Here is a 25,681-nt window from a genome sequence, read left to right on the forward strand (position 1 = left end):
TCTTACAAATTAATTATTTTAAGAGGAAAAATCCAGAATATTATAAAGCTGATACTTTGTTCCTTCATTCAGCTTTATGCAAACTTGTTAAGGTAAACTCATTTATCATTTAACCAAACTTGACTCCTCTTTCTTTAGATGGAGCACACAAAGGCCTGGTCTACATTAGACCAAGCAGGTTGGCTTAAGGTATGCCATCTAGCTATGTAAAATGCTCAGCTGGATTTTACTTGCCTTAAACTAAGCCACTGAGGCATCTACACTGCAGAAGGCTGACAGGACTACAGTATAGGATGCCAGCAGGGGCTGCCCTCAGCGGTCAATTTGGGGGTCTACACTAGACCCACTTAATCAAACACTATAAGATCAACCTCCAAAGGGTCAATCTTCTCCATAGTGTAGACAAGCCATAAGTAACCTCAACCTGGAACTAATGGATGCAGTTCCTCTGCTCCTTTCAGCCAGGCATTCCATCTTAATTTGTAAAATTTTAACTTTTTTTTTCTGTAATGATGTTTCATTTTCTTCAGATGACCCATTCAAATTCTGTCATTTCCAGAAATGCAAGTGTGAATGATGGTATTCTTAAGACTCATACTAATAATGTCTGGCTGATTACAGTATGAGAGCTAATTCTGGAGTGAGAAAATGGTAATTAAAAACTAAAAGTTGCACTCTGAAATAATAAGCAATCAGATATTTTTAAATCAATATATTTTGAATATAATTTGAAGCCAAATTAAATTGTCAAATAACCTTAACTATGACCAAATAAATAAAATAATAAACAACCCAGCCATAAAACTCAAGGAAAAGAGATTGAATAGGATTAAAATACTGTTTTAGAAGTTCCAAAAACAGACTCTCACTGCCAGAATCCAGATGAATTATTGCTCTACTGACATAGAAGTGCAGAGATAGTAGGATGGTATTTGGAGAAAAAATTGTGATGTACACATGCTGAGCTCAGAACAGTTTCCATCTTTTCATAGCATTCAAAGTATACATTAAAAATTAAGTTCTTTCAGAAATATTCAGGCATTTTCATTTAAAGAAAAAAACCAAACATGGACAATAGTATACCATACATGAATATATTAAACAGTGTTCAGTTGCTGAATATGTTCAATTGCTGTAGGCCATAAAACCAAAGAACAAACTTCTGTTAATTTATACATAATTTCTCAATACCATTAAAAACAAAACAAAACAACCCATAGTGCAGTGAACGCAGGAAAGAAAAGAGGAAATCAAGTACTTGTCTCAGGGCATGATACAGCTCCAGCTGACTTCAGTAGAAAGACACTCATTGGTTTCAACTGGGGTTCTAGCTTGCTTAAGTTCCACTATACCAAACCAGGTAAGTGGATATAGGTACTTCCTTTCAGCAGATGGAGAAAAAAAAAGACAAAAAAGTTTTATGACATCACTTTCTTTAAAAGTGGGCTGCCTGGCTCTGATCTGTTAGGATCTTCCTGAGCAATAAGACTTCTGTTTAAAAAAAAGCCCACAATAGAAAATTAAGAAAAAAATTCTGGACAACTATCTGGCTACATCTAGACTGCAGGCTTCTTTCGGAAGAAGCTTTTCCAGAAGAAATCTTCTGAAAACACTTTCTCTGAAAGAAAGTGTCCACACTGCCAAAGCACATCAAAAAGCTATCTGTTTTTTTGAAAGATAGCGTCCACACTGAATGGACGCTATCTCACTTTTAAGCTGTGATTACTATGAACAGAGTGGCCACCAGGGCACCTGTGCTTTTTCCTCTTTCCTCTTCTTTCGAAAGAACTCCCTCTTCCCCGTCCACACACACCTTTTTCCGAAAGATCTCTTTTGGAAAAAGACTTCTTCCTTGTAGAAAGAAGTTTACCAATGTCAGAAAAACCCCTCTGTTCTTTCGATTTTTTTAAAAAGAATGCGATTGCAGCGTGTACATAAGTGAAGTTTGTTTGTGGGGTTTTTTTTCTGAAAAACTGCTGTTTTTCCGGAAAAAAAAAACCTCTGTAGTGTAGACAGAGACTCAGAAACAACAACTGGAAATGGATGTCTGGGTTGCTATGTACAGGATTTGGAAAAAAATCAAATTAACAGAAAAGGAATTACCTGTCCCCAACATCCTTCTATGTCCTCTTAAGCAAATCGGAATTTCAAGTAACTAATATCAGAACAGAGGGTGTATCTACAAAACACTGAAAAAATGGATAAACCACAGCATGCAGCTGTCTTTGAAAGGAAGAACATTCAAATCTGAAATAATATTATATATATATATATATATATATATATATATATATATATATATATATATATAATATGAGAGTTAACCTTAATCAAAGAGCCACAGAACCTTGGATGTGGAAAATACAGGCTGCCTGTGCACAGGAAGAGTGAGATAGTCATTCTAAAAAACTCTTCACGTACACTTGCTCAAGAATTAGGCTTATAATCAAAGGTGACCAGGAGCTTCATGATCAACAGGTCTATGGACCAGAGGATCACACCTCAGTATGTGCACATGTGACCAACTGAGATGACTCCTGAATTGCCTACCTTTTATAGATGAGGGAACAACGTATGGATGATAGTGTTCATTCAGCCTTAGAGGCAATGATTCCCAAAATACAAAAAACAGTTCTCTTGCTACTTTGCACTTTATTTAGGAACCTATAAGGTCATTTAAAATGTATCAACAAGAATAAGGGTTCCTGCTGTTCCAATTCTTCTAGCTAGATCTAATTCACTAAGCCAGACTGCCACAAAATTTGGGGCTACTATATTATGAATGACTGATAATGGTAGAATATTCCTTTCTTGTTACAAGAAGATTTTAAATTTTGATTCTCCGTGTATTTAATTTTTATGCTTTCTCTCCTCAAACTTCAGCTTATGCTGACATGCTATATTTAGATCTTTGCTACCTGGCCTTTAAACTCTAAGCGTCTTACAATTTTTATAACTGGTGTCTGTCTGTCTCTGTCTCTCTCATTTGTTCACATATTTCTTAGTCTGTGGTCCTCTGAACTGGACACAGCTAAGACTTCATTAATGATGAGTAGAGGGGCACAATTATCTACCAAATTGTACATATTCCTGTTAATACGCCTCAGGTTTTACATATAACACTCCTAGCACCTCTCACACACGATTTACTCATATAAGACAGTCAACATGGGACCTCTTACATTGGGTCTACTTCCATTAAGTCACAAGACCTCTCTATGTACAGAGCCAACGCTCCAATCAACTGACTGTTAAGAAAAAAACCAGATGTGTCCAAATCAAAAGTCTGCTTTTTATTGGGTATTCCCTGGCCTAGAGAGATAATGAAACTGCCTGCAACTAATGTGCAATATCTCTAAATGCTCCAAAGAAAAAAATTTAAAAAATAGTAAAGTACCCTGCCTAAATGACTGTAACTAAATCCAGACAGCTGAAGAGAAGATATTTTCCAAAACACAGGGGAAAAAAACCCAGAGCCTGAAAGGCTATCCAGCTATCCAACTGCTAGAGTCTAAAAGACAACCAATCATGATCAACCAGTCAACTTTACAAGGGGTTCCCTTATAAATTATATATATATATGTCATGATAAATGTTTGCCTGTTTCATGTGTCAGTAGATAGAATTATTTCACTTTATTTGGAGTAGCATAGGACAGTAGAGAATTTAACATTATAAAATGGAAACAATGCACAAACATAAAATCACAACTCTTTGAATGCTACCTTTCTGTCACAAGTATCCCTACATCACATTTTTCTTACGCTGCGTTTAGATGAATAATTTCATCCTCTGCTGCCAAAAGGGTAGTGGCTGATTTGGTCTTTGTCTCTTCAAGAGCCATCTGGGCTTCTGCCAGACTGCAAAAGAAATTAATAACTACAATATACCTTTAAATTAAAGGTTCAGATTTTCGGAGTCAATTTTGCATGACAAACCAACTATTTTAGCAGACTTTTTTGCAGATTTTACATAAATAATCTGCAAAAGTCATATCTGAGTCAACTGTACCAACAGAATTACTGTGTTGTTGTAACACTTTGCTATTAATCTTATAAAACTCCAGTTCCTCTCTCTCACTCACTCATTTTATGTTCCAATTTGTCTCCATTATCCATAATCTGGTATAATCTCTGAACCCGAGCACTCCATTTGCTAACCTGCCCATCTCCAGTTCCACAATACTGCCTGTTTTTCACTACCTTCATAGCACTGCCATCAAAATTTTCATTAATTTCTCTTCTTGACTTAACTAGCACAATTCTGTCCCCAAGTCCCTGCTTTCTAGATTCTTACATGCACAAAATATTGCTGCCCACTTTCATACATGTAATTCTGCAAAGGAAGGCAATTATGCCACCATCATCCTGTACCATTATTTGAGCAAACTACAGTCAACAATTTTACTAAGCCAATAAGCCTATGTCAACACTAGTAGTTTTGTTGATCTAACTTGTTACCCAGTGGCGTGAAAAAAAAAATCTCCTTATGACACAAAAAAGTTACACCACCAGAACTGCCAGGTTAGACAGCACTACGTCTGTGGGAGACACTCTCCTACTGATATAGAGCATCTATAGGAGCACTATAAGTGGCCCAGTTGCATTGTTATAACTGTGCCACTGTAAGGTCTCTAGTGTAGACATGGTCTAAATGAAGTCCTGGGTATTTTAGGAAAGATGCATCCCAGAATCAACAAAGAGCTTGAAGACCCTTTATCAGTGGCATTTGTATTGCTTCCTTTCAAGATTAAAGTTGCCAGCCATCCTTTAACATCCAATACTGACACTCAAGAGATCGTTTTGTTAACAGCCTTCGTGGTTATCAATCAATAATCTTTCTTCAGTCCCTACAATTCTAGTTTTTGACAGATGGTATTGTTATCTTTGGGTGACTATCTCCTTCTATTAATGAAAAGAAGTTATTTAGTTAGATCTATACAAAGGTTGATGAAAAACCTATCTAAACCTTGTGGCCATTAGGATCAATTTATTTGTTCATCTGAAAGATCCCAAAATGTTGCAAAGACACTTCCCCTCGTCCCCCAAGAGCTCTCACATGGGAGCCTTCAGTATTCCATCTTATCTCCTCTCAGGTTCAATGTAGGTATTGACAGCACAAGGAGATTGTGAGATGTCTTGTGCTACAGTATCCTCAACATGAAGAAGTCACTTAAGTCTACATCTCCTTTTCATCTAATCTGGACACCTTGTATTTGCTTTCCTAGAGTTTGTTAAAAGAGATGGAGACAGGATCAAACTAATTCATGTTCAACCAAAATGGAGGCAGAATGATGCTGATATGCAGATAGAAAACAGTGGAATGAACCATAATTGAAACTATACCATTTATTGAAGCTGTTAGTTCTGATTTTCACCAATATGGCTTTACCATTTTTTTACTATTGCCATTCTTGGAATTCCAGATGAAAGCAAGTCTATATAATTCTTTGGCTCAAAGGCTGAGACCATTTCTTGTTATTATGATTCTTGCCACAGCTGCACGACTGTATTTTTAAACTGTCTAGAAGAGTGCAACATACTTTGCTGGAGCAACCCTTGAAAGCACTTGGAAGTGTCAGCAAGAGCAGAGTGCTGTGATTTGCTTCTTGGAAAGGGCAAGTAATTTTGATCTGAAAATACCAGCGTTTCACACTCCACACAGGCTAGTATGTGCAGTTCAGGGTTAAATGCCAGCTCTTCAGTCCCAACTAGTTATTTGAAAGACTGTCTCTCTCCTTCTGTCTTGTCGCAATGCTTATGATCTGCTGAGATGCTCATGTTATTGTTCCTGTGCTATACCCTTCTAGGACTGGCAGCAGGATATTCTCACTAGTGAGTATATATCTTTGGACTTTGCTCCATCTAGTGCTCCACTAGAATCTGGAACACTCCAGAAATAAAAATGACTATTTGAGCACAAATTATGGTGAAATACTGACTCTCAAATTAAAGGAGCAAAAAAATTTTCAATAGTTAAAACATAAATGTGCAGATAGATTCAGTCCTACTGCTCACAGCCATTTTTAGAGTTTTAATTACCTATGACAACAATGAAAACATTACAGGAAACATAGCACTGTTCCTACATGCACCTCCTTGCTGTTTTAATTTTAATAATATGCCTCTATATTTCACAACTATAATAGCTTAGTTTTATCTAACACTAAAATGTTAAATAAATATAGTAAATGAAGATTAGCTTAAATTAATTATCCATAGTTCAGCTATTTATTAAGATAAATAGTTGCTTCAGTGTCAAAGATGTTACTGTTGTGACTGTCCCCCATTCACATTTGAAAGGCAAGAGACAACTGCAGGGAATGGACAGTAACTTTCATGTAAGGATACTAAAATGTAGTGTCCCTCAAGCATCTATTCTGCTATGCCTATGTTGTCTGACACCCACAAGAGGGCTCTTGGTGAGATAAGGCCAAATCCTACTTCCATTGAAATCAATGGGAGTTTTGAAACAGAATTCAGTGAGAGTAGAATCACAGACATAACTTCTAATCACTAGAGTATTAGTGTGCTGCTATGCACCTATATGGCTACGTCTACACTACAGAGCTCCGCCTTTTTTTGCGGAAGAGCAGACGTGCTCCTTTGGAAGCCCTATCTTCCTCCTCCTACGAAGAATAAGGGCTCATCCGAAAGAGGAGGCTTTTCTGAAATTGTAAATAGTTAGCTAGGATATTTGGGCATTCTTTTCAATTATAGCTCCTCTATGAACGGTCATGTTTTGTATATGAGAGATACAGTATAGGTAAGGTGATAACTTTTATTGGACCAACTTCTGTTAGAATGTAAGAACGGCCATACTGGGTCAGACCAATGGTCCATCTAGCCCAATACCCTGTTTTCCAACAGTGGCCAATGTCAGATGCTTCAGAGGGAACGACCAGGAACAAGCATTCATCGAGTGATCCATCACCTATCATTCATTCTCAGCTTCTGGCAAAGAGAGACTGGGAACAGAGAGCATGGGGGTGGCATCCCTGTCCATCTGTGCCAACACCCATTGATGAATCTATTCTCCATGAATGTATTAATTCTTTTTTGAACCCTGGTATAATTGGTGGAAGATACAAGCTTTCAAACTACACCAAGTTTTTCTTCAGGCCTGGGGAAAGAAATCAGAATACTAAATACAAATTGGGACAGATAGCTAAGCACTCTTAAGAAGTCAGAAAGAAAGCGACAGAGCCTAAGATTGAATCCACTACAGCTTGGCTAGTGGTTTGCTCTGAATTGACCAGAATGGATTATACTCGAACCTTCACTATACTAGTCTAAGAACTTTCAATGATATGTAATAAATTCTACTCTGCTTTGAAAACATTGCTTGAGCAACATCAGTACACATACTTGATAAGGCACATTTGTCCCTGAAAAGTGTACAAGTCTCTGTCAACCAGGAGTCTAGCTCAATTAGACTCACTAGGCAGATCTCTCTATATGAAGCAGGAGTACTGGAGTCCAGAGGTTCAGGCTAAAAGTTGGTGAGACTGGGAGGCCTACCCTGAAGCTAAAGAGTAGGACTCCCTGGAAGTGTGCCACACTGAAGTGGTTTTTACAAGAGACTGTTTAAAAGCTAGGACATAAATATCCTGTGGATCTGCTTAGTTATGTGTTCCAACTTGGATTTAACTCAGGCACTCTGATTTCATTCCCCAGATCTGAAGAAGAACTCTGTGTACTTTGAATGTTTACTTCCACCCACAGAAGTTGGTCCAATAAAAGACATTACCATATTTACCTTGTCTCTCAGATATCCTGGGAGCAACATGACTAGAACCATAAAAACCCTGTATCTTTGGATTAATCTAAAATGCATCATATATGGCATAAAAATGTCCTCCCCTGTGCAACATGCAGTACTGAATCTATATTAAATAAGTTATCAGTATTATGATAAAAAATAATTCACGGCAAAATGTTTAATTTCTGCCAGGCCTGTTGTTTTTCAGGCAGTTAATTTGATTTTTTAAATTATTTTAATTTTTTAAAAAGCAGTGAATTTACTTACTAGAAGACATTTAATGCCTTGGGCATACAGTATCCTTCAAATTCAGAAAATCCAGAGTCTAGACACATTTTCGATTCTTATTTCAAAGCAGAAATGGAATATTTTACAAAACTATTAGAAGTGAGGTTTGAGAAGAAAAATAATTTTGTAGTTGAAAAATATACAGTTAATTCTCCTACTCTTGTTGCACTAAGCTGAGTTGTAAACGAGTTGAATTCAGTTCTTTCTCCAGATGTTGTAGTTCATGGTTCCGAGTGCTGGCAAATTCCCTCAGCTGCCTTTCTCTCTCAATTGACTCCTACAGTGAAATATAAACAACACAGCATTTGAACATTATTATGCCTGAAAGTTAGACAGCATTTCCTTAGAACAGTGATTTTCAATCCATGGACCTCTTGGGATCCACAGGCTATGTCTAAGAAGTCTGTTAAAGGTCGATGTCACCATGGAACACCAGTTTCCAACCTGGGTCTGCAGGCCAAGATTTCCAATGGCTCTATACCTCCATTCAAAATTTTTGGGAGGTCCACAAATAAATACAGGTTGAAAACACTGCCTTAGAACATCTCATAACACTGCCTTAGAAGGTCTCTCTGCCTTAGAAGGTCTCTGCATTTCTGAAATGATGCAGTAAAAAAATTTCTAAATTAGTCTTAAAGAAAATATTTGTACTTGTTCAAACACAGAGAGAGAGAGAGAGAGCACAAAAAAACCAGAGCACTGCAGTAAAAGTTACAATAAAATAGTAAAGCACCACAATAAACTATATTACACAGCTACATATATGGATATGCACACAAACATCCACACACAACTTTTTGGTCCATATTTTTTCCTTCTAGTAAACTTTAATAAATGTTTAGAACTAAATATGTCAACAATTCTTTTTATGCATTCATTGGTTCACTTTACACATTAATGGGCCTACAAAATAATGGGGAATCTTAAGAACAAATTAAACAACTACTGTAACTGCTTTTAATACCACATTGCATTCCCCAATAAAAACTAAATGGATTAGTACTGTAGTTATGCACTGGGTTTCAATTCTGATTTTGAAGGTGAAAATCCATGCATTATCACAGAGATTATTTCTTTCCCCGCACACTTTTAAGTATGGTCATTTGTAAAAAAAAAAAAAAAAAACCAAATTAAGAGAAAGCTGATCTATTCCCTGTACTAAGTACAGACCCTAGTCAGATTAATCCTAATCATTTTATTAATGGAAAACAGCTTATTTAAACTGGACATTATTTATTTGTGGGGAAAGATTTCAAGTGAGAAATGAGGGAGAGCATGAAGACATTTGTTTTTGGCCCCCCTGACCTTCAATACATTTTTTCAAATCTCCCCACTAGCAGAAAATACTGTTTTCTTCCAGAACACACAAGAGTGCCACAGGATGTCTGCATCTCCAGCACCAGCACTGTAAACAAAATCTTTTGTAAATCTTATGAATTGTGCAGGGAAAAAGAAAGGAAACACACACTGTTGCTATTCTAGTCCTCAAAGCTAGGTACATGTGGTTTCATGATTTATATTTATTTCCTGTAAAAAAAATTCTAACACCACATGTATCAGAGCCCAAGCTTCAAAAGAAGAACCAACTTTAAGCAGGTATGGGATGTTTGGTACAGCCAACCATCAGTTTACATGAAGGCTATGTCTACACTGCCATTTTTTTCGGAAAAAGATACGCAAATTGCAAACCGCAATTTGTGTATCTTTTTCTGCTTATTTTTTCAGAAGAGGCTTTCCTGACATTTGGCCTGTGTACATGGGGCCAAATGTCAGAAAAACCTCCTATTTTGGAACATCCCTTATTCCTCATAAAATGAGGAATACAGGGTTGGCGAAAAAACGCACCCGGCTTTTTCGGAAACTGTTCCCTGGACACGGCAGAGTTTTTCCAGGATACCTCTAGACAGTGCTTTTTTTGTAAGTAAAAAGGTACTCTGGGGCAAACTTGTTGCGCAAAAAAAAAAAAAAGTGCCGGGCGCCGAATGCGGTTGCGGCCCCTTTAAGAACCACAGTGCTGTGCTGGGAGCCAGAAAAAAAACCACTGCATGTCCCAAGCAGGCTTCTGTCAGGAACTGAGCCGCCCCAAGCCACCCTAGGAAAACAGGTGACAGTACGCGCAGGGGAAATTCCATTCCTTTTCTGTGGGCTGAGGAAATAGGTGACGGTATGCCGTTCCAGGTAGTACCATCACAAAAAAAGCACTGCCTCTAGATAGTCTAAACACAGTCGAAGAGTTTCACAAAACACTAAGTTGCTTTCAATACAGGTATGGTATAAAGCAAGGGTCTGCAACTTTTGGCTTTTGAGCCAAATATGGCTCAGTATGGAACTAAATATGGCTCTTTTGTCATTCCCAGAATACATGCAACTTTTTAAATTAAAATGAAAAATTCAAAATTTTAAAAAAGTGTAATTACTCATGTAGCTTGAATGCATGCATGAACCTAAATTTGACCAGTTAAGATGTAAACCTCAAAGAAATGTGTGGAAAGATGCATCAGCAAAAGTCCCATTAAATAAAGTTTGTGAGTACAGGCAGTCCCCAGGTTACGTACAAGATAGGGACTGTAGGTTTGTTCTTAAGTTGAATGTGTATGTAAGTCGGAACTGGTACATATTGTAGGGGAAACTCTAGCCAAACATTTCTCCAGAGCTCAGTTTTATTCTCCCACATCTCACTTCCCTCAGTCCTTTATTCTCAAGCTGAGGTGTCTGCTGAGAAAAGCCGCTCCGCGTCTCCCTGGTCTGCTGTGGGGGGCGCTAGCTTCGCATCTCCCTGGTCTGCTGGGGGGAAGCAGCTAGTGCAGGGTTGCCTCACCCCGTTTGTAAGTAGGGATCCAATGTAAGTCGGATCCATGTAACCCGGGGACTGCCTGTACAATGTTTAATTTATGCTATTATAAATCATCATGTCAATTATAAATAATATTAATTTGTATATTTTCAGTCATGCAGATGGGCATTCTTATATGGCTCTTTCAGAACACTTGTTCTGAATTTTGATGTAGTTTGGCTCTGGTTTGAAAAGGTAGCCAACTCCTGGTGTAAAGTCTTATGCTGATGTAACCGCACACTTATAATTAGCATCTTTATGTACCTTGATATAAACATGTACATAAGGCACTAGTGTCATGTACAAAATAAAAGAGCTTAAAGCAGGAGTGAGCAATAATTTTTGCAGGGAGGTCACTTTATGACACTTTATGTGGACAAGTCTATCTCTCCCCCTTTGGAAGAGGCAGAGCCTCGGATGGAAGGGTAGGTCTACAAAGAGTGAGAAAATGAGTGCAAAACAGAGACACTCTATATGCGAGACAGACTGTGTGACACAGATTGAGTATGTGTGGCGCAGACAGAGCAGTGTGTGTATGGCACAGAGACAGTGTGGCACACACTGGGTATGTGTGAAAGTGATACAGAGAGTATGTGTGCTGCAGGGTAATATTCTGAAAGAAGCCATGTTTGTCTCTTTAAGGCAGGAAAAGCTGTCCTGCTCTGTGTTGTCTTCTTCCTGCCCCACTCTTCAGAGATGGTGTATTGGGGGAAGTGTGTGTGTGAGAGAGATACACACATGCACTGAAATCTTAGAAACACCATCTTAGATGGTGACATTGCCACTGCCTCTTAAAGTAGGCTCTCCTCTGAGTCACTTACCATCCATGCTTCAGACTGGAGCCACTCTGCTGTGTGGCTCTCTCTGCCAGACCCCTGTTCTGCAGAGATGATACAGGGGCAAGGGGACACCATGACTTCAGCACTCCTCTCTTCCCTTCACCCCTCACCCCCACCCTGCACAGCTCACAGGAGAATCCTGGTAGCAGCTCAGCTCCAAGAAAGAGCAAGCTGGGGCAGTTGAATACACACTGCTGACTGTAAGTATGCACACTCTGCTAATCAGTGGGACGAGCCAGAGAGAAGTGCTTGGAGGGCCGGATCCGACCTCCGTACTTGAGTCTGCCCACCCTTGCTTTAAGGCCTACCAAGCTAATTTAGTGAAATTAACTTTCATGCTTTCTTTCATTGCCTTTTTAAAGCTTTAAAAAAACCTAAAAATGACAATTGTAACAATTAACAACTGTGGAAATAGTTTAGAAAGCAAACTGGGGGGAAACCTTTGTAAAAAAAAAAAAGTTATTTTTTTAATTACAGGAAGTCTTTGGTTTATATATTTTTATCATTTTAAAAATAAACATTCAGCATACCTGGATGAGAGAGAGACTTGTTTCAAAGGGCCTTCCTGAAGTAGTACTGGAAAAACAAGTCCCCAGCCATGGCAGAAGACGGGATTTTATTGTTTCTACGCCTGCATAATGGCCACCTAAAAGAACACGTAAGCCAGGTATATATCAGAAAATGCAAAGATAAAACCTGAGTCTGCACTTAAAAAGAAAATGGAGATGATACATACAAACCTTGGAGACATGGAAAATTCTCACCTTCTCGAGCTGTTTGATTGAGGATTGTGAAGAGCTGCCCCTGAATCATTGAGTTCATTTCTATGATTTCACAACATCGGTTCAGATTCTGATCACATGTGTTAATCTGTAAATCAGAAGAATTAAATGTTTGGGATTTTTTGTTTTGACTTCTCAGTAATTATAGATATGATGTAGATTGAACATGATCAAAAGCTTCCGAGGGGTAGCTGAGTTAGTCTATAAACTGGAAAAAACTTAAAAACAACAAATAGTCTAGTAGCACCTTAAAGAATAACAAAACATGTAGATGGTATCATGAACTTTCTTGGGCACAACCAGCTTCTTCAGATGACTGGAGTATTGAAAGTCTAGATCCAAGAATAAATAAGGGAAGGCGGGGTATGGGGGAAAAGGAAGGGGAAAAAAGACAGTGAATAGATTGTTCAAATTACAAGAGGCTGATAAGAACAATTAGCACCTCCATTGTTTGGTTGGTTAGTTAAGTCATTAGGATGTGGAGTCTAGTGTGTGAGCCAGCTGATATCCCTGATATGTGTGAGCCAGCTGATATTCCATTCTGATAACAATCAAACTTGTAAATGAAGTTAAGTTCCAATCATTCCCTGTGTATTTGGCTTGTGGAATTGGCCTGAAACAACACAGTGGTTGCAGATCCATTAATGAGTGCACGGGCAGGTTAAGGCATTCTCCAACAGGTTTCTGTGTGTTGCCTTTTCAGATATCTGATTTGTGTTAGTTAATTCTTTCCCGTGGAGACCGTTCAGTTTGGCCAATATACATGGCAGTGGGGCATTGCTGGCATATATCACATTAGTGGATGTGCAGTTAAATTAACCTCTGATGTAGTGGCTGATGTTGTTGGGTCCAGTGATGAAATCACATGTGTAGATATGTGGGCAGAGTTGGCATAAGAGCTGATTGCAGAGGTGGGTTCCTGGATAATTATGATGAAGGTGTGTTGCGTGGTTACTAGAAAGAATATTTTTGAAGTTTAGGGGGTTGTCTGTAGGCGAGGAATGGCCTTTCTTCCAAGGCCTTTGAGAGTGAGGGGTCATTTTCCAGGATAGGTTGTAGATTGTGGTTAATGCGTTGGAGGGGTTTAAGTTGTGGGCTGTAGGTCATGACAAGTGGAATTCTGTTGTTTTCTCTTTTTGGCCTGTCTTGAAGTAGTTCATGTCTGGGTACTTTTTTGGCTCTGTCAGTCTGTTTTTTCCACTTCTCCAGGTGGGTATTTCAGTTTTAAGAATGCTCTATATAGATCCTGTAGGTTTTTGTCTCTGTGGGATTGGAGCAAATCCAGTTGTATTTTAGGGCTTGGCTGTATACAATAGATTGAGAAATGTGTCTGGGATGGAAGCTAGAGTCATGAAGGTAAGTGTAGAGATCCGTAGGTTTCCGGTATAGGGCAGTGGAAATTTGTCCATCATGTAATTGTACTGCAGTGTCAAGAAAGTGGATCTCTCATGTGGATTGATCCAGGCTGAGGTTGATGGTGGGGTGGAAGTTGTTGAGATCCCTGTGAAATTCTTCAAGGGTCTTTCCCATGGGTCCATATGATGAAGATGTCATCAATATAGAGCAAGTAGAGTAAGGGTGCTTGGGGCGAGAGTTGAGGAGGTCAGCCATGAAGACGTTGGCATGTTGTGAGGCCATGCGGGGGCCGATAGTTGTGCCACTGACTTGAAGATACAAATTGTCTCTGAATCAGAAGTAGTTGTGGGTGAGGACAAAGTTGCAGAGCTCTGTAACCAGGTGTGCAGTGGTGTCATTGGGGATGGTGTTCCTGATAGCCTGTAATTCATCTTCATGTAGAATGTTAGTGTAAAGAGCTTCTACATCCATGGCAGCCAGGATAGTATTTTCAGGTAGATTCCTGATGTTTTGTAGTTTCCTCACAATGTCGGTGGAGTCTCAAAGATAGCTAGGACTGCTGGTAGCATAGGGTCTGAGGAGAGTGTCAATATTGCCAGATAATCCTGTTGTAAGTGTGACAATACTTGAGATGATGAGTTGTCCAAGATTTCCAGGTTTGTGTATCTTGGGTAGCAGATAGAAAACTCCTGGTTAGGGATTAGGGGACGGAGTGTTAGTGTAAATTTGGTCCTGAGCAGTATCAAGCTTTTTTTAAATAACTTTGTCTGATTTCATTACTGCTTCCTAAACCATCATTAGAATGTTCAGATACCTCTGAGTGGGGAGGGGAATAATACATGTTAATAGTTATACTACAGGCTGGGAGTCAGGCATTTAAGGTCCTATTTTCAATTCTATCAATGACTTATTAGGTTAAAAATCTTTCACCATCTCTATGCCTCAGCTTTCCCCTTTCACAAAATAGATACAATAATACTTACCTACCTCAAGGAAGTGGCATGAAAATTTATTAATGATTAAAAGGTGGTACAAAAATCATTGGATGAAAAGATCTTATATAGGTGGAAAATATTTTCTGCAGGCTAGCTGAAATAAACCACACATAAGGTTGCTTTGTTTCAGTATGTATGAAACCAGCTAAAATCACCTGTAAGCTGTATGGAACTATTGACAAGGCAATAGCATTCAAGAACAGGGAGAAACTTGCAATATGTCCTTAATGCAAAAAGCAGCAAAACAAATTACAGAAAGCTTTCCATTATCTGATGGAATTACTGGAATGAAATTTGCCCAGGAAACTACTGCCAATGCTATATCTGTCAAGAAGACCTCTATGACCGGGCATCCGGCCATTCTGTTCATCAGTCCCTTATATCCACCTTTCAGTGCAGCCTTCCACCCCACCCCAAGTCCCCGTGTCCCGAAATTGGCCCCTTTTTGGCCAGTTGCAGTCTGTGATTGGCATATTCCGACCTGGCACTGCGACAGGCGTGTCCCTCTGCAGCTCAGTCTCTCGATGCCCCTCTGCGTGGGTCGCGGGGAAAAGGGGGGCCCGGGCCCACCCCCTCTCACCGGCCCCAGCCCAGGGCCCTAAGGATGCGGACTAGACTTGTAGCCCAGTCTGACTGGCGGGGCTTTTCACTTTAACGCGCCAGTCCACGAGCTTTCCCTTTGCCCGCCCTGGGCTACTTCCTTTCCCCGCTTCCAGCCCCCGAGCAGAAGCAATGTTGCCAGCTTGGGCCCGTCTCACCTCCCTGGGTCAGAATTCCACAGGCTCCCTCTGTCTGTGGCCTGTCTCTCCTCTCTGCCCTCCCCCTACTGCGCTCCTTCTGGGGTTTTAAATCTCCCGGCTGGGCACTCGCGTCTACGCCGGGACCTCGTCCCTTGCTGGCATGCCGATGGCGGTGACGTCACTCTGCGTCCATCCGCCGTCCGCTCCTCTCCCGGGCAGCTGCATCTCCCAGGCAGCTGATCGCCATGTGCGCGTTCGGCAACCGCCGAACAGCTGGCGCACCGCTGATATCGTGCCCCCTTGGTCGCCACACAGGCGGTGATCGGCGGCCCTCCAGTGCGGGGTGGCTCTGCCCTGTCACAACCTCTAAGAGGTCTTCACAGACAATGATCAGTATTTCTATTTACATGTAACATCTGAAATAACTGCACCTCCAGGAGTACAAGTGCACCAATCAACTGAATTACCAAAAATAATGATATGGATATTTATAACTGAAATGTTCTTGATTTTAATTAACCTTTCAAATCCTTCAATTTTGGTGTTTGCTGAAAAGGAGCATAGAATTATTAGTATCTTGGGTGCTGAGGCCAAACCACCAACTTATCTTGAAGGTGTGTTTTCCACAGCTTTATCCCTATCTTGTCAAAACAGGATGCAAAGGTACAGCAATACTACTGAATGGATGTTGTTTCCTGTTCAGCTACCTCCTAATCTGTATTTGTATATATCTGACCTGGTTTTAACCATGAAAAAAAAAATCAGTGGTGATGGAAAATTTTTGTAAGAACTGAAAAAAAAGCACGATCCTCTGCCGCAAAGCCATTCTCATGGTATTTTCATAGTAGATGTACTTGGCATCAGAAGAGTCGTCTGGCTAATCTAAATGCAAAGACCAGCTCTCAACAGCCTGATCCTTCAGCTTGACTCTGCTCCAATAGTTGTGCAAGAACTGGCAAGAACTGTGCCAGTAAAATGGGAGATCCTGGAGTATCATCTGGGAAGCATGGACAGCAGCAGCACTAGAGTTCCCAGGATGTCAGAGTAGAGGCCCGAGCTATGGATGCTTAGGATGCAAGAGTAGATTTGGGTGCAAACAGAGTTCCAGTTGCAATGAGAGATTTCTGGTGTCTGATAACCAAGACAAGAAATGCTCTGAAGCCACAAGTGATGAGACCATATTGCCAATCACCACCTCCTTCAAGCATCTGAATGCAGGAGTAAAAAATACAGAGGCCTTGATATTGAGCAACCAGGAGTCCAGGGGCTTTGGCAAAGGCATGTCAAGGAACTGCTGTTGCGATGCCTCCTGACTCAAACTCCTGCTTGTAGGTTCTACTTCATCCCATTAGCCTGAACTCAGTGCCATCTCATCCTTTTGGCTACATTGGTGATGTAGAAGACTTCTGAGTTGAAACTGTCTGGGCATATGATGAGTGCATATGATGACTTGTGCAGGAAATATGGTACCTGTGCATATCAATATAACAGATAAGTCTTTGACTTTGTGAGGCTGTGCTGACAGAGTCTGAAACCACCAGCAGTTTCTTTCCCTTTTAAATGCCATACTTGCCAGCCAACATGGATGTGTGTTGAAGGAAGTGCCAGACCAAGAGGAAAATATAAGCACCATGAAGGTTGCTAGGTACCCTAATGAAAAACTGACACCGTAACTGAAGTGTCGATGCATATAGACCAGTGCTTACACAGGCACCAAAGAAAAAAGAACCCAGCTGTTGTACAGAAGGTACGGAGGTACTGAAAACATCAAAGGAAAAAATAGCACGTATCAGAGCTTTTCTGCACCTTTTTACCGAGGCAAGTGCCAAAAATGGAGGGGGGGGGGGGGGAAAGGCACACAAAAAGCGGAAGCAGAAGAGCTACAGACATGTGTTGAGGTAGTCAATGCAAGAGTCTCGGTGCATAGCACAGATGCACATGACCTGACTAGAAGTTAGAGAAGATATGGTAAAAGATCCCTGGAGACTGCTTGATTTTCAAAGGAGCTTGAGCAATGGCTAATGAGAAATAATCTTCTGTGGGGAGTTCCTTCAATGACCAAGGTCAAAAAAGAAATGGCTAATATTCAAAGGGGTACATTTATTCTCAGATCTTGGTACATGTTTCCCTCAAGGGTTACAAGTCTTTAAATTCCTGGGGAACTCTGCCAGTTCCATATTAAGAAGATAAGGCCCAGAAATAAGAATCTTGCAATGATTGCATTTTTAGGAACAGTTCAAACACCTTGTTCTCACTTTCAAGGGTCTGCATAATTCTGCCTTTTATATAAATCTAATTTCCTCTTTGTTCCCCAGCTTGCTGCTGTACTTTATCTACATTCAATACTTGTCACAGTACCACAGGCAACATTTAACAGAATAGCTACAAAGAACATTCAGTACCATGTTCAATAGTTTTGTTATCTGCAAGGAATAACTTCATTTTGGTATTAAGTTATAATTACATTATCTTTTCAGTTATACAAAAAAAATAGTTTAAAAATATTTCAGACATGAAATAACTGTAAAGTGAATTGAGTTTCAAAAACAAGTCATTTGTTCTAATTTTGAATTTCTAATAATTATTAATGGGTCTGATTTTTTTAAAAGAATTTCATAGTTCTCAAACTGATATGTCTCAAAGGTGTGACACTATAATCAGCTATACATACTTTGAAATTTTAAAGAAACAAAAAAAAATTATATTCCATTTCCACAGCAGCAACTGGAGATGGGGGGTAATGTCTACACAGCAGTGCTGAATAAGCTATACAACTTCAGCTACCTCAATTGCACAGCTTAAGTTGAAATGGCTTATTTCAGCTTCTGGCACTATCTACACAGCAGGAAGTCAAAGGAAGAACACTCTTCCTTCGACTTTTCTTACTCCTTGTAAAATGAGGGTTACAGGAGTCAGAGTAAGAAGTCCTCCAGCTCGACATTGTTTTGAAATAAAGGCTTGAAGTGTAGACACACTCTTTGTTATTTTGGAATAACGTCAGTTATCCTGAAATAATGCTGCTGTGTAGACCTATCTGGAGAGATCCTTGCCAGAGGCTTTTGAGAATCTTTGCGGAACAAGCTGTATTATGTTGTGGCAAGCAATAAAACATTTCTTGTCTAACTTTTCTCAGTATTTAAAGGTCTTCTTATATTCCTTGATGTTTATGATACTCAACAGCTTTCAAGGCAGCTATTGTGCTTGCCTAATATCTAGCACAGAGTGTTTTCAAAAGTATTATAAGGAGTTATAAAGTTAAATGGAGGGCACTGTTCTCCTTCCAGGAAAAAATATTCTTTTGGTGGAGTATTATTCACTGTGAAAGAGTGGTCCTGGTGATTTTGCAAAGATGTGAAGTTGTATTTTGGCAACTAATCTTTTCTTTAATCTGATCAGATGAGTGAATCAGAGCCACAAGAGATGAACGGGAAAATCAGCAGTCTCTGCTTCAAGTTGTCTCTGGCCTCCTATGTTGCATTTATAGTATCAATAGGTGTCAGTTACTATAGTAACCACAACAATGTCTGGAAACCAGCGTCCTTGGTTACTGCTTTCCCGGGAAATCACTGGAAGTATCCAACACTTAGCAGCCGCTTAACACAGCCTTCCTCAGTGGCCTAAATTTACAATAGGAGACAGCTGTAGCAGTAGTTATAGTGGCTATTCTTCCCCCATTCATTTGACAAAGTTGAAACGCTAATTCCCGAACTGGCTCATTCTACGAAATCCTTTTGGAGACACAAATGTAGAGACAAGAGGCACAATTCCAACCACTCCATCAAGCAGCGCTGTAGCTGGAAGCCTTTTTTCCCCACCATGGCAAATCGCCTCTCTTTGGACCGTCAGGCTAGTAAAGGACATAAGTCTAGAGCAGCAACTTTAGACTCCCCCAAACAACCCCGGGATTCAAATCGCTTCAAAGGCTCGCGGCGGGGAACAAAGAGGAGACGCGTGTGAACCACACACACACACTCACGTGGTAATCTTTGTACCAGTTCTCCAGCTTCTCCTGCAAAATCCGGCAGCTCTCGTTACTGATCAGTCTCCGCAAGCTGTCGGCCATGGTCACACCGCGATGGAGAGCCGAGGATGGGTGGCTGGGACTGGGCTGGGGGGACTAGCAGATGATCCTCTCCCCGGGTACTCTACATCAGCAGCCCCAGGGCGCTACACAGGGAGTGGGGACCCCGCGGCTGCTGATGCCACCGCCTCCAGCCTGAGCTCAGCGCTGCTCCCTCCTGCAGCCGCCGGCCTAACGGGGGCATTTATACTCCGCGATTGTTAGACACACTGACGTGTGCTGTGCTCGGATGCCAGGGACGCCACGGCTGCGCGAAGGGGCCACTTGTTCGTTGTAGCAACGCAGTGAACCCGCCTCCCTGTGCCCAGCCTCGCCCTTTTCACGCAGAAGCTTTAAATCCGGAGGCGGGGAGGATTTCTAGCTAATCCCTATCTCCGCGCCGTGAGGAGGAAGACTCCAGAGGAAGGTGTTTTCATCTGGGAAGGGGCAGGTCAAAGACGTGCGGTGCAGGCGAGTAGTTTCCTCAGGACGCCCTTCCCAATACCGCCTTTCCCTCCCTATCCCGTCTCCTCTCCTCTTTTCCGCTTCGAGACACTCGCTGGTTTCAGTTCAAAGCACCTTTAAGGCGCCGCAAGACAACATAGTAGCCTTTGTTACGCATAACACGTGCAATTTAAATTGGATAATTAAAACACCGTGGGACTTTTTTTTTATCCTCGCCTTGTTCCGCAAGCAAATCTCACACAGTCACATCCAGCAGGCAAGGCTGTAAGGCTGAAATCTGGCCAATGTAGATCCGCGGGACAGAGGAAACGCGCCGCTGCTGTTGCTTTTGCCTCTAACCTCGCCTAAGTTTTTCTGTCTGTCTCCTGACACGATTAAGAGCAAAGAGATCAGTTGATTCAAAAAGTGTTCCAGGCAGGATCTGGCTGTTTGGCTTTCTGAAACCTGTGAAAATGCTTCTGTTAGCAAAGAAAAGATATTATCTTAAAGAATTTGGCATAGCTCAGACAGACATAATATGCATCACACATTAAGCAGACAGGATATAACAGAGGTCCCCCAAACTGTAGTCACACTAGACTACTCAGAATCTGCAAAACACTTTTGGTCACAGAGAGTATATCTACACTACAAATTTAGGTTGAATTTATTAAGGATGACTTTTTAGCATTCATATGGAGAAATGGTCTGAGGTAAACAGGTTGAAGTTTAATTAAGAAAAATGCAAAATGCTTCACTTAGGAAGGAACATACATACAGTTTCATACATACAGAATGGGAAGCGACTGTCTAGGAAGGAGTACTGCTGAAAGGGATCTAGGAGTTATAGTGGACCATAAGCTAAATATGAGTAGTCAATGTGATGCTGTTGCAAAAAAAGAAAACATGATTCTGGGATGCATTAACAGGTGTGTTGTGAGCAAGACAAGAGAAGCCATTCTTCTGTTCTACTCTGCACTGGTTAGGCCTCAGTTCGAGTATTTTGTCGAGTTCTGGGCACCACATTTCAAGAAAGATGTGGAGAAATTGGAGAGGGTCCAGAGAAGAACAACAAGAATGATTAAAGGTCTAGAGAACATGACCTATGAAGGAAGGCTGAAAGAATTGGGTTTGTTTAGTTTAGAAAAGAGAAGATTGAGGGGGGACATGATAGCAGTTATCAGGTATCTAAAAGGGTGTCATGAGGAGAAGGGAGAAAACTTGTTCATCTTGGCCTCTGAGGATAGAACAAGAAGCAATGGGCTTAAACTGCAGCAAGGGAGGTTTAGGTTGGACATAAGTTCCTAACTGTCAGGGTGGTCAAACACTGGAATAAATTGCCCAGGGAGGTTATGGAATCTCCATCTCTGGAGATATTTAAGAGTAGGTTAGATAATGTCTATCAGGGATGGTCTAAGTCAGTAGTTGGTCCTGCCATGAGGGCAGGGGACTGGATTCAATGACCTCTCGAGGTCCCTTCCAGTCCTAGTATTCTATGATTCTATGATTCTATATTTACAAAGTCTCACTGGGCACATGAGGTGAACAGAGGGCATCCCCACTACTATGGCTACCTTCCACTTTTACAGTGATGCATTGTGAGTAACCATCTCACAGTTCCTGATGCTTATTTATATTCTGAGTTAGGCTTTCAATGCTTGTTGAGACAAAAATACTGCAGTGGGTGGTTCTGGGGACATATTTTCAGTGTCCCATAATGCACTTATCTTCTCCCTCCCTGCTTGAAATCAACAGCAATCTTTTTGCACCCTTTTTTCTCTGGTTATCCATGCAGATGCTATAGCATGACAAGCATGGACCCCTGCTCAGCTGCAAATTGTTGTGGCAGGTATTGCAAACACCTTGCATGTTATGTTGCAGTTTGTCCAGAACCTAGCCAGAAGCCAATGGCAAGAGGAAGAATGTGAGAAGGCCACAAATACAGACACACAAGAACCAACTGAGTGGAACAATTGGCATATACTGGCAGTAGCCAGACCTGTTGACAGAGTGGAATGCTGATTCTGGTCCTGGGAGACAAGCACAGACTTGGGAAGGTTTCATTTTAACTTTCCCAAGCACTCATTAATGGATCTCAAAGTAACGGTATTGTTTCAGGCCAGACTAACCATTTGCCTCCCAGTGCGCTTTCCTGACCTTCTTTATTTCCATGCAGCACTGCTGGGTGTCCCTGGTGTATCCTTTTTCCACCATGCAATTTTGGCATATACATCAGCATTTTTTCTGCTGCTTCAGAGTCCTGCCTGCACAGATTTCTCTCCCCACAAAGCAGACCGATCCAATATCTCCTGCATGCTCCATGCTGGAGTTCATTTGCAACACAGGGCATTCATAGTGGGTTGTGCCACTGAGGTGTGCTGCTGGGTTCGCCATGCTGGCCAAACAGGAAATGCTTATTAGCTCTAATATCACAATCTCACTGGGGAGAGAGACCAAAAGAGAGAAAAGTAATGATTGTTGACTTAACTCTGATGTCACAATTCCACTGTCCAATGTGATATTCATGGAACTGAAGCAGAAGATAGACCTTGGGAGCTATGCTGCCTGCCAGGGGCCCATATCTGAGACATTACGGAGGCATTGTCAAGCATTATCCAGCCCTCTGACTACTACCAATGCTATTCATCCACATGGGCAATAATGATACTGCAAGGTGTGACACTGAGCAGATCAAGAGTAACTACAGGGCTCTGGGAATATGGGTGAAGGAGTTTGGAGCACAGGTGGTATTCTCTTCAATCCTTCCTGTCAAAGGTAGGGGCCCAAGCAGTGACAAGTACATCCTGGAGGTGGATGCCTGGCTGTGAAGATGGTGTCTCCTGGAGGGCTTTGGCTTCCTCGACCACAGGATGCTATTCCAAGAAGGATTGCTAAGCAGGGATAGGATTCACCTTTCGAGGGAGGGGAAGGCTGTATTTGGATGGAGACTGGCTAACCTAGTGAGGAAGGCTTTAAACTAGGTTCGACAGGAGCAGGTGACCACAATTAAATGAAGAACATGGAGACCTGGGAGATGGGTGAGAAATGGGAGGGTGCATGGGCTATAACAGCAGAAAAAAGGAGGGACAAGGCAGAACTGGGAGGCAAGATCAAATCAGTATTTTAGATGCCTATATATACAAATGCAGGAAGTACGGGTAATAGGCAGGATGAACTTCAAGTGCTAATAAATAAACACAACTATGACATAGTTGGTATCAGTGATTGGGTGGGATAATACACGATTGGAATATTGGTATAGAAGGGTACTGTTTACGCAGGAAGGATAAACAGGGTAAACAGGGAGGAGGTGTTGCCTTATATATTAAAAATATATACACTTGGACTGAGGTGGAGATAGATGTAGAAGACAAACTTGTTGAGAGTCTCTGGGTTAAAAGGGGTAAAAAAACAAGAGTGATGTCATGCTATGGGTCTACTACAGACCACCTACCCAGGCAGAAGAGGTAGATGAGGCTTTTTTTAAACACCTAACAAAATCATCTAAAGTACGGGATTTGGTGGTAATGGGGGACTTCAACTATCCAGTTAGTTACAGTAAAACTCCAATTGTCAGGCATCCAGTGATCTGGCACTCCCGATAGTCCGGCACCAACTGGAACCCGGAAATGCTACGGCAGCTGTTTCAAGAAGTTGTTAGTCAATTACAGTACAGTCGGGTGGATCTGCAGGTGACAGGCTCACAATTTATCTTTCCTCTACTGTCTCCGGCAGGGGAAGGGATCGGCGGGGAACAGGTGGATCTGCAGGTGACAGGCTGCTGCTGAAACTGACAAGAGATCGTCTCCCCTCCCTGTCCCTGCTGCTTTTACCAGTAGACTCCCGATAGTCCAGGATCAAAAGAGAAAGTGAGTGAGCTTGAGTGATCCTGGACTATCGGGAGTCTACTGGTAAAAGCAGCAAGGACAGGGAAGGGAAAAGATCACTTGTCAGTTTCAGCAGCAGCCTGTCACCTGCGGATCCACCCGTTCCCCGCTGACCCCCGCCCCTGCCGAGACAGTAGAGGAAAAATAAATTGCGAGCCTGTCACCTGCAGATCCACCCGGCGGTACTGTAATTGACTAACAACTTCTTGAAGCAGCTGCCTGCCTCTCACCTCCTCTCTACCGCCGCTGCTTGCAGGCTTTGCCTTCCTGCAAAACAGCGGAGGGTTTGCTCCTCGCCGCGCCATTCCCCGCAGAGCCCCTGTCCTCCCCGCCCCCACCTGATGCAGTGCAGGTCCCGGCATACCTGTAACAGCACCCTCCCCCCCGGAGTACCTCCCGATAGTCCAGCATATCCAATAATCCGGCACCACCTGGGTCCCAAAGGTGCCGGATTATTGGAAGTCTACTGTAGTTGGGAAACTAATACAGTGGGGCACAGACTATCCAATAAGTTCTTGGACTGCATTGAAAACAATTGTTTATTTCAGAAGGTTGAAAAAGCTACTGGGGAGAAGCTCTTCTAGATCTGATTTTAACAAATAGGGAGGAACTGGTTGAGAATTTGAAAGTGGAAGGCAGCGCGGGTGAAAGTGATCATGAAATCATAGAGTTCATGATTCTAAGGAATGGTAGAAGGGAGAATAGTAAAATAGAGACATGTATTTCAGGAAGGCAGATTTTGGTAAGATCATAGAGCTGGTAGGAAAGGTCCCATAGGAAACAAGACTAAGAGGAAAAACAGCCGAAGAGAGTTGGCAGTTTTTCAAAGGGACATTATTAAGGGCCCAAAAGCAACTTATTCAGCTGCATAGGAAAGGTAAAAAGTATGGCAAAAGACCAACATATGAGCCAACAGTATGATGCTATTGCAAAAAAAAAAAAAAAAGGAAACATGATTCTGGGATGCATTATGTTGTGAGCAAGAAACATGAGAAGGTGGGTACCTATATTGAGAGGTAATAGAAATGTAGCCGTGTTAGTCTGGTGTAGCTGAAGCAAACTGCAGGACTATGTAGCACTTTAAAGACTAACAAGATGGTTTATTAGATGATGAGCTTTCGTGGGCCAGACCCACTTCCTCAGATCAAATAGTGGAAGAAAATAGTCACAACCATATATAGCAAAGGATACAATTAAAAAAAATGAACACATATGAAAAGGACAAATCACATTTCAGAACAGAAGGGGGATGCAGGGGGGCGGGGGACGAAGGAAGGAAGGTAAGTGTCTGTGAATTAATGATATTAGAGGTGGGGAAAGTTAGATGTCTGTGAGCTAATGGTATTAGAGGTGATAATTGGGGAAGCTATCCTGGTAATGGGTAAGATAGTTGGGGTCTTTGTTCAATCCGCCCCCCCCCCCCCCCCCCGGAGAGTGTCGAATTTTAACATGAATGACAGTTCAGAGGATTCCCTTTCAAGTGCAGATGTAAAAGGTCTTTGTAGAAGAACGCAGGTGGTGAAGTCGTTGAGACAGTGTCCTTTCTGGTTGAAATGGCAAGAAATAGTTTTTTCTTTGTGCTCTTGTCTGATATATGTTTTGTGGGCATTAATCCTTTGGCGAAGTATACAACCGCATCTGCTCTAATCCCACTGACAGAGACCAGAAGCTTCAGGATCTCTACAAAGCATTTATA

At 41.5% G+C, this 25,681-nt stretch overlaps 1 protein-coding gene across 12 annotated transcripts in view; it reads right to left on the reverse strand.

The window, feature by feature from the left end:
• SPATA18 (spermatogenesis associated 18) overlaps positions 1 to 25,681 on the reverse strand; it is a 50,519-nt gene that overhangs the window by 22,510 nt on the left and 2,328 nt on the right. For 2 of the 12 annotated variants that reach the window (XM_006113468.4, XM_025179928.2), the window contains exons 1-5: positions 19,571 to 20,259; positions 12,462 to 12,591; positions 12,252 to 12,367; positions 8,208 to 8,326; positions 3,765 to 3,860 (exon numbers count right to left, since the gene is read on the reverse strand). In XM_006113468.4, the coding sequence (XP_006113530.1) occupies positions 3,765 to 3,860; positions 8,208 to 8,326; positions 12,252 to 12,367; positions 12,462 to 12,591; positions 19,571 to 19,657 (548 nt within the window). In that variant the 5' untranslated portion in view covers positions 19,658 to 20,259. Of the gene's footprint in view, positions 1 to 3,764; positions 3,861 to 8,207; positions 8,327 to 12,251; positions 12,368 to 12,461; positions 12,592 to 15,612; positions 15,761 to 19,570; positions 20,263 to 25,681 lie in introns of those variants that run through there. The other 10 variants (XM_075930440.1, XM_075930439.1, XM_025179934.2 and 7 more) reach the window with 9 other exon arrangements.

The sequence above is a fragment of the Pelodiscus sinensis genome, chromosome 5 (genome assembly GCF_049634645.1).
Source record: "Pelodiscus sinensis isolate JC-2024 chromosome 5, ASM4963464v1, whole genome shotgun sequence".
NCBI lineage: Eukaryota > Metazoa > Chordata > Testudines > Trionychidae > Pelodiscus > Pelodiscus sinensis.